Raw genomic sequence first — 12,760 nt, 5'->3', positions numbered from 1 at the left:
AACAGTGCATTTCGGGATAATTTAGGTCAGTTTGTCTGTCTTGCTTAGGGCACATCCGCACAAGCCTATCATTGACTTGAAAATGCCTTGTCAAATGTTTAATAAAAATGAATCTTGATGCAGATTTCCCCTCATCCCCAGCCTATTACTGAAACAATTAACTTCAGATTCTTACAAACAGATGTCGAAATGCTGTTTTCAATCTTCTCTTAATACAAGCCTTGCATGATATATGGTATTTTGGCACCATCCATATTGATGACATAGTTAGAGGCAGCAATCTGGTCAGGGAATAAAATCCAATAGTCCCTGCAATATAACTTGCCCAGCAGGAAACTCTAAGCACAATTCTCCAACCTCATTAATGAGGCAGAGTAAGGACTAGCTATGTAAACAGAGCAAACACTTTCTGACCTTTTATACCCCCATCTTACAGGTTGGAGGACAGGACACAAAACTGGCTATCTGGAAATGCCTTCAGGATAATCTAAATAAACTTCCCGTATTCAACCTTCTATTAACTTTTTTTTTCTTACTTTCGGCTGCCTTTTCTCCACCAACTGCAGTTATCCATTGTTTGCATTTATGAATGAAATAAGAATGGTAAAAACGCTATGTTTGTGTACTACAGCTTTAACAAGTAATTACATATTTGTTCAACTCTTCTATCAGTTACAGATGATTCTGCAATTCTGGCAGCATAAATTCCTTTTCTGTTTTCCTCACCTTAGATACCTTACTATTCTAGTAACTAGATGTGAAAAACTATGAATTCACAGGAATAGAATGTTATAAATACTGCTTATATCATAATTCAATACATTTTTCTAGAATATTATATACACTCTCAGGCAGAATAAATCTAGTGTAGTATGTATAGAAAGTCTTGTGTTCATTTTTCTACCTCTACTCCCTACAAGCTTATCAAAAAATCTGGAGTAGTTTTTGAAAGTATAGGGAAATCTATAGAGGAAAGAGAACTCCCTTATTACCACTTCTGCAGATGGAAATACACGTTTCACTGGAAAAACAGCTGCGCATTCCTTCAATATATATATGAAAGGTATATATTTAAAGTCTATTTTTAGTCTAAATATTTTATTTATCAGCACAAATATAACAAATGTAACAAAAAGGCAACAGTAAAAAATATTGGGTTTCTGTCTGGATGGTCTCTTGTGACGAGCCGAAGGACAGAGAATGGAAATGTGACCTTCCTCCCATATTTGGGCATACCAGGGGTTGTGACTTTAAATATATACCTTTCACCCTGGCCTGGCTGATAAGGAGTCGAGCTCTGTAGCTCAATGGTTAACATATCTGCCTAAGAGGCAATAGAGCACAGGTTTGATTCCCAGCAAGGGTATGGCTAGCTGATGAGAGCTAAATAGCTTGAAATAGATCTATACTAGTCTCCCTTTATTTATTTATCAGCACAAATATAACAAATGTAACAAAAAGGCAACAGTAAAAAATATTGGGTTTCTGTCTGGATGGTCTCTTGTGACGAGCCGAAGGACAGAGAATGGAAGTGTGACCTTCCTCCCATATTTGGGCATACCAGGGGTTGTGACTTTAAATATATATATATATATATAGAAAAAAATAAAATAAAAAAAAACATATATATATATATATATATATATATATATATATATATATATATATATATATATATATATATATATATATATATATATATATGATTTATTTAGAAAATATCAGAATACAAATCAGATATGTGAGCAAATATAAAACAATATATGTAACATATATGTAACACACAACATAAAAATTATAAAATAAATACCAATTCAAGCTCTCTTGCATTTGTATCTTCTATTTTTTTAAAGGACGTCAGTCCTGCATTCATCATTGCATTTGATAAACTCATGCCTATTGAAAATAGAAATATGCTAAAGATTAACATGCTTATTATGCAGTTTGTACTTCTAATGTATAACATACTGCTATACAATATTCTCATCATAGTTGTCACTTCCTTTTATAAAGCATTATATTAATATAAGAAAGATCTAAAAAACATGCATAGATTCTGAACATTTTCACAAGTGATATTTAATGTAACATGAAACACACATCTTCTGCATTTAAATTTTCCTCAATATCGCGAGCCTTGTCCAATCTGAGGATGGAGTAAGAAAATAATTCTATCCTATTATAATAACAAATTATTGGACTTTACCCTAAATACAAAAAAAGTTCAATTTTTGTATTGTATCCTGAGTTGAATAATTTTTATGGTACTTACCAATTTTTTCTAACTGTTTGGATACATAGAGTGAATTTTCCCAAAGTCTACATCTGAAGCACTTCGCTAAAATCAAAGCGTTAAGTAATACAATAAAGTTGTTTTGATGGGTAGCCAGAAATTCAGATAACCCTACATAAGAAAAGAAATAAGTGTAAAAAGAGGAAGAGGTAGAAAAAAATACATGCTCATGTATATTATCATTATACAGTTCATTTCAGTCAGCCAGATGTTCAGATGGATTTGGCATTATTATTTTTTGAATTCTTTTCAAGGACCTGGAATAGGAAGATGTAGATGTTTGATGGTATCACAACTATCATCACAGGATATAAGCTTATTGTTATTATTATTGTTGTTGTTAAAAACACATTGCTTCTCTTTTTTACTCTTATATATAGCACTCAAACTTATTAGAAAATGAGTGGCCCTAGAAATTTAAATTAGCGACTGCCTCATTTAGTGGCCACCTCCAGTTACGATGGTGATTACAAAAAATACCTTTGTGTCCAATCTTTGTAGGTCTATCAAGCAAAGGAAAACTGAACATTGTAAAATTGCATTGTTTTATTTAGCAGCCACTATACTTAATAACTGAGGTGCCAATTCCATTTGTGGTCACTAAATAAGGATTAGCTGTCAGCAAATATATAATGAAAAGAGTAATTTTAAATTTTACCATACATTTTGTAAGTCTTATGCCATTTCTAAAAATCTTTCCTATATCTTGCGTCAAGGTGAAATCTTGTATGGGAATGCATCCTAGCTGTGCCTGAATAAGACTGAAAAAGAAGTTATAAAATTTCAAAATATTGAAAACACCAATGTGTAAATATTATAAACAGTAAATCCACTGATTTTTAAAAAAATCAGTGAGTTAAACTTATATATTGCTTCACAGTGCTTTACAGTCCTCTCTAAGCAGCTTACAGAGTCAGCATTTTGCTCCCAACAATCTGGGTCCTCATTTTACTGACCTCAGAAGGATGGAAGGCTGAGTCAACCTTGAGCTTGGTGAGATTCGATCTGCCAAACTGCTGGCAGCTGTCAGTCAGCCAATTAGCCTGCAGTACTACATTCTAATCACTGCACCATCACAGCTCTAGATAAAATCTAGAGAGGATGGAGTATAAGGAAATACCGTACAATAAGTCACCAAAAACTCTTGTTACTATTTTAAAATAATAATATATTGTATAAAATAATTACCAGTTTACTTTCATTTCTCTTGTTTTTATTTTTCCTTCCATTGGATATCTGTACATAAAATATATAAATTTTTATTTACTTGTACTAAATATATGACATTAATTTAGAACATAAAATGAGATGTATTTCTCATTATCAAGAAGATATGGCAGTATCATACACATAAATAAGAGTTCAGTAAGATTTATTTATAACTATATTACTGTAGAATTATAGTTTCAGAGCCGGTTTATAAGACCTGTGACCCTCCAGGTGCTCCTGAATTGTGCTGTTCAGTTTTAGCTATGTGGACTTGAGATGGGATTTGCCAATCTCTGGGAAAATAAATTTTCTCCATACTTTACAGCTTCATATGTGCGCATTTTAACATTGAAAGCTCTAGTGGGTATGGCTCCCCACCCCAGTGAACTCCTCATTTGTGAGAGCTCTCAAAAACAGATGAGATGTTTGGACATTTCCTGGGGTGAGTACAACTGAACATCTGAGCTTACTCTTTTGTGATACAATCAGCAGAGCAGGCTTGCTTATCTACTTTGTTTATGGAGATTCTCAGTCATCCAAGTCATCCAAGTCATTTGTCCCAAAGGTGCTTTTTCAAGAGGCAACTGGACTTTCTACTTTTTCTTTGAAGACGTTTTGTTTCTCATCACTTCTCATCTTCAGCTGAAGCTTGTTCAGCTCTGGATGGATAGTGGGGAATGGAAGGATTTATACTCCATGCAGACAATTGGTCATTTGCATTCTTTTAGAGAGTCGTTGAGGCCACCTGGAGGTTTATCTGTGTCCTCAGGGTCACCTGAGTAGTGCAAATGGAGCCTTCTTGGAATTGTTGAAAGGACTGTGTTGTAGACTGGAGATAAATGATGTCATATCCCTTCCTCCTCTGTGGAGAGCGGGGTGTTCAATTTTGACAATGAACAGCTGTCTGCATAGGAAGGTACTATTCTGTGTTGGCACTTGACAGCAACAGGTTGGTCCCTCAAGTATAAAGAATTCCAGAGCTCAGTCCTTTCCTTAATGTTATTTAATATCCATGCAATGCTGCTGGGGGAGATTATCTTTCAGTTCAGAGTGAGAAAATATCAACCTGTGAATGATACAAATTTGTATCACCTACCAAATAGGATATCTGATAGAACCGTGATGGCGAACCTATGGCACCCGTGCCACAGGTGGCATGCGGGGCCATTTGTCAGGGCACACGAGGCTTGCCCTGTCAGCTGGACTTCGGCCTTCTTTTGAGGCCATTTTTTGCCCTCCGGAGGCTTCAGGAGCTTCTCTGAAGCCTCCGGAGCGCAAAACACCAGCCCTATGGGCAAACCGGAAGTTCAGGAACAGACTTCCAGTTTCCTCTTAGGGCTGGTTTTAGCCCTCCAGAGCCTTCAGGGAAGCCTCCTGAGGGCTCCTGAAGGCTCTGGAGGGCTAAAACCAGCCCTATGAGCAACCCAGAAGTGACTTCCGGTTTGCTCATAGGGTTGTTTTTTGCCCTCCGGAGCCTTCAGGAAAGCCTCCTGGAGGCCCCTGAAGGCTCCAGGGGGCTAAAACCAGCCCTATGAGCAAACCAGAAGTCCATTCCCAAACTTCCGGTTTGCCCATAGGGCTGGTTTTTTGCACTCCAGAGGCTTCAGGGAAGCTCCTGAAGCCTCTGGAGGGCCTCCGGGGGGGAGGCAGTTTTCGCCCTCCCCAATCTCCCATAAAGCCTCTGGAGCCTGGGGAGGGAGAAAAAAGGACGGCAAAAATGGGGGGGCTGGTCATGCGCGCATGTGCACTGGGGCATGCAAAGCATTATGGGTGTGGCACACCTGTGCACAACGCCCCAGCACTCCCACCACTTTTGGCACATGAGCCAAAAAAGGTTCACCATGACGGTGATAGATGTAATGACCTGGTATTGGGAGACTTAGAAGGGGAAAAACCGATTCAGACTCAATCCAAGCAATTTTGGGTTAAAGCCTACTAAAAAATATTATCAGATTCTTGATGGGATTGTATTTCTCCAACAACAGTAGGTTTACAAACTGGAAGTCCTTCTGAATTTGGGGCTCTTGCCGGAATAGCAGGTAAAGGACATGACAAGGAAAGTCTTTGTCCAGGCACTGACATCTCCAATGTGAAATAGAATTAATTGTAAGTAGGATAGAATTTATAGTAACTTAATGTATAGGTTTTAAGTACATACACTATGCAGAAGACAAAAGTATTGCTGTAATTAAAATTACTTCTTAGTCAAAAATAATTTTAATCTTGTACCTTATGTTCATCCACTTCTTGTCTTTGTTCAAGGAATTAAGTACTTTTTTCTCATTTGTTCTTAACTTGATGTCTGAAAATTCACTGCAACCAGATATCAATTCAACCTGTAATAATTTCTTTCATTAATTTTGTTCTATTTTTGTTCTATTTATTTAAATATATTTTAAGCACTTATTTTAAAATTTGTCTAATTTCTTGGATGTAATTGCAGAGAAATAGGTTCAGAATTATCTCTGGCAATTCAGTTTTAATGGTTCATAAGACTTGATGGAGGTATAATTTAGTATTTTTAATTTGTTGTTATTTTTATATGATTGTTTAGCTTATCCATATTTATGTGAAAAGAGAATGCATTGATCTCACTAGAATTTACTTTTGAACAGACATGCATTGGATAATGTTGTTTTTATTACTAAGCCTGGAAGAATAGTCTATAGTTTTTCTGGAATACAGTTGGACACTTTAATATGCAGCAGCAGGAAGAAACATAATACATTCTTGTAATATGGGTTAGTGTTAAGTAGTGAGAAATTTACAAACCAAAATTCAAGAATAAAATATATTGCTTACATTGCTGCTGCAATTAATATTATTTATTTCTTAATTTTATATAAATTTAAAGTATCAAGATACCACATATTGGGTACATTTAACAGAGTCCCAACACAAATATAAGGTAAAGGTTCCCCTTGCACATTTGTGCTAGTTGTTCACAACTTTAGGGGGCGGTGCTCATCTCTGTTTCAAAGCTGAACAGCCAGCACTGTCCGAAGCCATCTCCGTGGTCATGTGGCCGGCATGACTAAATGCCAAAGGCGCACAGAACGCTGTTACCTTCCCACCAAAGGTGGTTCCTACTTTTCTACTTTTTTTTACGTGCTTTTGAACTGCTAGGTTGTCAGAAGCTGGGAGAAGTAACGGGAGCTCACTCTGTTACGCAGCGCTAGGGATTTGAACTGCCGAAGTGCCAATCTTTCTGATCGACAAGCTCAGCATCTTAGCCACTGCGCCACTGTGTCCCTTACACATACTAGTATGTAACACCCTAAAAAGCAGAGAATCTGTTTTTAAAAGCATCCCATGCATTTGAGCCAAGAGGTTAAACAAGCTCTGACAGCTACTGTTGTTTTATTATGAGTTGGTGTAGCTGTTTCTGACCTGGCATATATGATTTAAGTTGTATAAATTGTTGTTTTTAACTTTGTATACCATCTAGAGCAGGAGTATCAAACTCAAGGCCCACAGGCTGGATCCAGCCTGTGAAGTGCTTAGATTTGGCCCATGGGGCCACCCTGGAAACAGTGAAGGACTGGCCCATGGTGCCTCTACCAAGGAAAACAGAGCTGTGTTTTCTCTGGCAGCGGGTTGCAGGAGGCCGCTGCAGCCCAAATAGAGCTCACGAGAGTTGCGGGCAGCTGTCCTGAGCTCTGTTTTTGCTGGCAGAGGGTTGCAGGAGGCCATCACCGATGAAAACAGAGCTCGGGAGCCCATTTTCACTGCCAGAGCGCTTGGACCACCACAGGCACCCACATGAGTGATGTCGAGCTGGCCATGCCTACTCTGACCACGTTCACCCTGACCCCTTGAGATCAAACATAACTCTAATGCAGCCCTCAATGAAATCAAGGTTGACACCCCTAACTTATAGTCACTGCAGTGAGATGGGAGGACATATAAAGTGTATAAATAAATACATTTGATTAGTTCATATTCATCACAGTTGTACTATAAGGATAAAACTTTACATATTAATTTATCTCATTACTTAATTCATTGAATACTTTACATTTTTGCTATAAACAGACCGGCAAACTATGCCTGACACTTCATTTTGAAAATCAGGATAATACCATACAGCGACAGTTAGCAGAGCATCATGATAAACATATATTTATTATGTAACATCAAATACGTTCAAAATTAAATGGGAATTAACATCATTGATACATAATCCCATTGCTACCATACAAATATTAAAATTCATGGTTCAGTGTATTGTGGCAAAATAGTATCTCCATAGTCTAATGAATTAAAAAAAAAAACACCCACCATAGACAAACAAGGAAAGCAATGAAAAATGTTTGTCTGTTTTGCCAAAAAATGCTTCTTTATGTTATATATCATTAAAAAAATAAAACACTCTACATATCCCAGTTACAGTTATTGTTTCATATATTGCTGTGGTTCTCAAACAATAGGCTTCAGCAAAAAAACTCTAAAACAGTTTGAAGGCTTTTTCCTATTTCTGTCATTGAGTTTTAATATTTAGTCCAACTATTGCCCAAATACAAGGAAAATTATGTGTGATATTTCAAGGCAAAGTGAGATTTAATTGCTCCACATGATAAATATTTAAAGAGCAAATTGCTTAAGCAAAACAGATAACTTCCCCCAATTTTTAAGAAAATTTTAGGAAATTGATTTTTCATTTAGAAATTGGGGACAGATTGGGTACATTTTGTTCAGATTGACTTTTAAAAGGATATTATTTATTTGTGTATTCATTGATTCAGTATATATGATTCCCCAACTCCCCACAGTGACTCTGAGTAGCTAATAGCATATGAAACCATAAAAAAAAATAAACAGGCAACAATACATTGACCTTAGATCCATAACATCCACTTTATCTAGTCCGTACTAAATACTTAAGCTGAACCACAATAAGTGTATACAAATAATATAAATAATAAAGGCAAAAAAAGGAAGATGAAAAGTTGTGTCCACTCAGTATTAGTTACATATTTACTGTTAAAGTCTAAAATGTAATAAGAGTTGACATCTGCAGCAAGAATTTTAGAAAAAACATTACAATACTTTAATATGAAAGCCAGATTGGTTATTAGTTAAGGCATCGGGATAGAATCCAAGAGACCATGAGGTCTAGTCCCACCTTGACCACAAAGCCACCTGGGTGACTTTGGGCCAATCACTCTCTCTCAGCCCTAGGAAGCAAGCAATAACAAACTTCTGAATTCTCATCAATGAGAAGTAATGATTTGGTATTGCAGTGCATGTAATGCGGTCTTCTTTAAAAAGACCATTGTTTTGTGAGCCACAGAGAATTGGTGATCCAGTTCCACAAAAGTTATTTGCAAGTTGAACAGATTATTTCCCAATAACTTTGCATTAGAGTTTAATGCCATTCTTGATAATTGTATATAACTGTATGATATAAATTCTTCTAGTAGCTTGCACAATAATTAATGAACTACAAGTCATTTCTCCTCCAGCTCACAACTCTGATCACAGATCTAAGCCAAATGGTATGAATTATGTAAAGTTTCAATAAAAAGCAACTTTCAAAAATCTGAAACCATAAATGAGTTTTCAGCTAATTTGTAAGAGTATTAATTCTTCATATGAATAATAAAATTACCAGTTCAGATAAAGTTGCTGTTCCATTAATCATGAAACACTTTTTTACAGTGTCAAATGCAATATAATACCAAGCCATCTGTCGTCCAGTTTCTGTAGAAAAAATAAATATATAAAATAATTAAGTATTCTTAATAAGTGAAATATAGAAGACATTTTTTTTTACTAGTTGAATAATAGCTTTAAGTTTGAAGAACGAATATGATATGAAAACCCCTTTTTAATAGTAAGTCCAGTTGTCCTTTGGAACCAATTATCTAAAGAGGTGGGAGGTTCTTCTTTATTGGATTGGCTAGACAGCCTTCAGTTTTGAGATGCTTCTGTTTGGATTCTCACATCGAGCACAAGATTTGGCTCAATGGTTTAAATGGATCTTCCAGCTCTGTTACTCTGTGACATTGATTTTAACTCAAAGGACTTCAAATTATTTTTAGCTACTCATTTTTATAGAATTGGAACATATAATAAACTAGATTTAACTATAAAATCTGGTTTAATCTATTAACTAGTCTTCTAATTGCCACATGTTTAGTACATATTTCAAGGAAAAAATGTTACTACTATTTAAAACTATACAACATTCAAAAATATTCATGAGTTTTCTTCATTCCCAAGTACGTATGAAAGAACTCTTCTATGGCAAAAAAAAACAACTCTGAGAAATACTGCCCCCTCTAAGAGCAAGAAAGAGAAATAAAAAGAGAAAGAACAAGTATTTGCATTGGCCTTATAATCATGCCTTTCTACAAATCTGGAAAAAAATATTTGGTTTTTTTTTATGGTTGTCTATTAGTTAATTTTCTGGTTGATTTTCATGATCCTCTGAAGATATGTGAATATCAGTAGTAGTTTTCCATAGGAAGATGAGTCTAGATTCTACTAGTGCATACATAATTTGGCAGTTTGGCAGTTTGAGTCTCATCAGCTCAAGGTTGTCACAGCCTTTCATCCTTCCAAGGTCCGTAAAATGAGGACCCAGATTGTTAGGGGCAATATACTGACTCTGAAAATCACTTAGAAAGGGCTGTAAAGCAGTGTGAAGTGGTAAATACTGTAAGTATAAGTGCTATTGCTATATGATAGTGACTTAAAGTCTCAGGTTTCTGCCCCTGTTATCCAATTTTCCTAGCCTATGCTTTTAATACCAATATCTTATCAAGAAGCTGCCCTTAATTTATGGAATGCTCTAAGACAAAGAGGAACAAAGTTTTGTAACTGGAATTGGTCCCAGTTAACACTGTTCTGAGAGTACCATGATAGGCAGAACCATGACACTATAAATGTAGCTATGCTTATATTTTTTCTGATTTATATTTTCTACTGGATTTTTTTAAAAAAAATAGTTATGTCTATTTTATGCCTGATATTACAATTTTCAAGTGTTTACTGAAAATGACAAAAAGTACACCATCAATTTTAGTCATTATGGAAAGAAAGAACTGGACACATAACAGAGACTTGAGAGCTGTGTGAAGTCTTGCAATTGCACATTGCCCTGGGGCACAGTTTTTATGAGAACAATGCATGCCCCAGAAAACATTTTAAATATTAAAATATTAAAAAAATAAATTCTGAACATTCAGATTATATAGATTATGTAATATTACCTGTGGTCTTGAAGTAGAGGTTATCGTCCATCTTGATCAGATCAAGTGATGACAAATCATTCAAATTCTTCAAACATAGTTCTGTCCAAGTTGAAGTGACAATTTTTGATAAGCAGGAAAAATAATTTTGCAGTTAGAAAAAGCAGAAAGTTTATCTATCTTCTGTGAACAGGCAAACCTTGATTCAACTCAGGCAAGGCAAGCACTTCCATTCCTCACATTCACTCACCCTATTTTCAAGATATAAAATCAACTTCTTAAATGTCTATGCAATAGCTATGAACATGCGACCAAACAAGAAAAACAAATTTACCCTTGCCCAGATAAAATAAAAGGGATTCTTGGTGACATCAGAATCTTAGCCTCACATGCTTTGTTTTGGGACAAAGGGAAACAGCATGGCTGAAAGAGATGAAAGAAAGCTCTTTTGGGAAAAGGCCAAAAAGGAAGATGCAAGAGAGAGAAAATGTAAGCAAGATGAAGACTGAAAATGACCAAATAGTCCTAATGAGCTAGATCCCAAGAAAAAAAGGAATTTAAGCAATGTCGAACTGGGAGGAACAACAATAGGAGCAGAGCTGAACTTTGGGATTGGAAATGAAAGTAGATATGAGTTGGAACTTCTTTGGGGGCAGAGAAATAGGCTTGCTTTATTCAGAAAGGCAGAGATTCTAGGTGAAGGGAAAAGAATTCTAGCTTTGGTGGTAAGAGCAGGGCTATCTATCTCTGGGCTCGAGGGAAAAAAGGCACTTTATTGTGGTCCAATAATCTCTAAGGAATCCACAGGAAGTAAGAGGAAAAACAAAAGAATTAGCAGAACTAGTAATTTCAAAAAATCTGACCTTGTAATTTTGCTTCAATTCCATTTCTGTCCAGCTCAGCTGAAAACCCTTGGTTAAAATAATACAATTGATTATTAATTGAATAATGTGCAGTTCTTTTGTTATAGAAACCTATGCAGTTTTACAATCAACAGATTTGTATATTAAGCACACAATTTATTATGGGACACAAAAGGATGCCTAAAGAGATTCATAAATTATTTATTAATTTTAACTTTAAAATTGTCCCAGCTTGTACCTTGCTACACATATTGTTGTCTTTCCAATATAGAAGGAACAGGGGATAAGAAGACCTAGACACCATACACTATATTTTAGAATGTATCAACCCACAAATTCATGCTATAGTCCCATGTGCGGGCACACAAGCCATTGCCACAGCTCAGCTCTACCATGCATGTGCGTGCACCTCCCACTGGCCAACTGGTTTTTGGCTCACTGCCACGTATGCATGGGGGTCGTATGTGTATGCACTGGGGCGGGGGAGCATGGGGGTCCTGGGTGAATGCGGGGGGGATTGGGGCACATGCGGAGGGGTCACACACATGCATGGCAGCGGGGGTCACATGGGCATTGTATTATGGGTATGCACGCATGCATTTTCTGCACATGACGACAAAAAGGTTAGCCATCACTACTATAGTCCATAGGTGATCAGCTAATGACCTAGATATATCAGAAATTTCAAATTTCCTTTGAAATTGGCTTGTAGAACTAAAGTAACTGTTGCTTGCTGTTCTCATACGTAGCAATCTGTCATAGTGTTTTATCTTAGGAATTGAACACTCTCCCCTCAGAGCTCTGAATTGATTCTTTCCTCTATAATACAAGCATCCTAATTGCACATATAAATATTTGTCCATTATTCATGAAACAACAAAAGAATCTGTTCTAGCACTAAAATGGCTTGAAAAATAAAATTCAGTTTTCATAGTTCAAAATGTTTTCAGCATCTGGCATTTTCCCTACTTTCTATTTCTATTTTTTAAAATCTCAGTTTATTACAGAAAAAGCAGGACAGCATTCAAACATTAACATTTGTTCCATTATATTTCTGCTAACAAATATAGACCGTTTAAAAAAAATACTTATTTTGTGAATATTTTTCCACTACTACAAAGATTTTATATCTGCTTTCATCTTTCTCTCACTTTCTCTCTTACTCTTTTTCTCACACATACACACATATACAAAATCGA

At 36.0% G+C, this 12,760-nt stretch overlaps 1 protein-coding gene across 1 annotated transcript in view; it reads right to left on the bottom strand.

Moving 5' to 3' along the window:
* The window catches only part of HFM1 (helicase for meiosis 1), a 53,575-nt gene that overhangs the window by 16,555 nt on the left and 24,260 nt on the right, over nucleotides 1–12,760 (bottom strand). Inside the window, 8 exon segments of the mRNA XM_087720751.1 lie at nucleotides 1,811–1,896; nucleotides 2,273–2,404; nucleotides 2,957–3,054; nucleotides 3,482–3,529; nucleotides 5,732–5,838; nucleotides 9,114–9,205; nucleotides 10,720–10,800; nucleotides 11,562–11,609. Of these exon segments, the coding sequence (XP_087576877.1) occupies nucleotides 1,811–1,896; nucleotides 2,273–2,404; nucleotides 2,957–3,054; nucleotides 3,482–3,529; nucleotides 5,732–5,838; nucleotides 9,114–9,205; nucleotides 10,720–10,800; nucleotides 11,562–11,609 (692 nt within the window).

The sequence above is a fragment of the Thamnophis sirtalis genome, unplaced genomic scaffold (assembly GCF_051295495.1).
Source record: "Thamnophis sirtalis isolate CommonGarterSnake01/CBP01778 unplaced genomic scaffold, rThaSir2_p1.2 scaffold_7, whole genome shotgun sequence".
NCBI lineage: Eukaryota > Metazoa > Chordata > Lepidosauria > Squamata > Natricidae > Thamnophis > Thamnophis sirtalis.
Note: the sequence above shows the minus strand (reverse complement) of the source record. Positions and strands in the feature narration are given on the sequence as shown.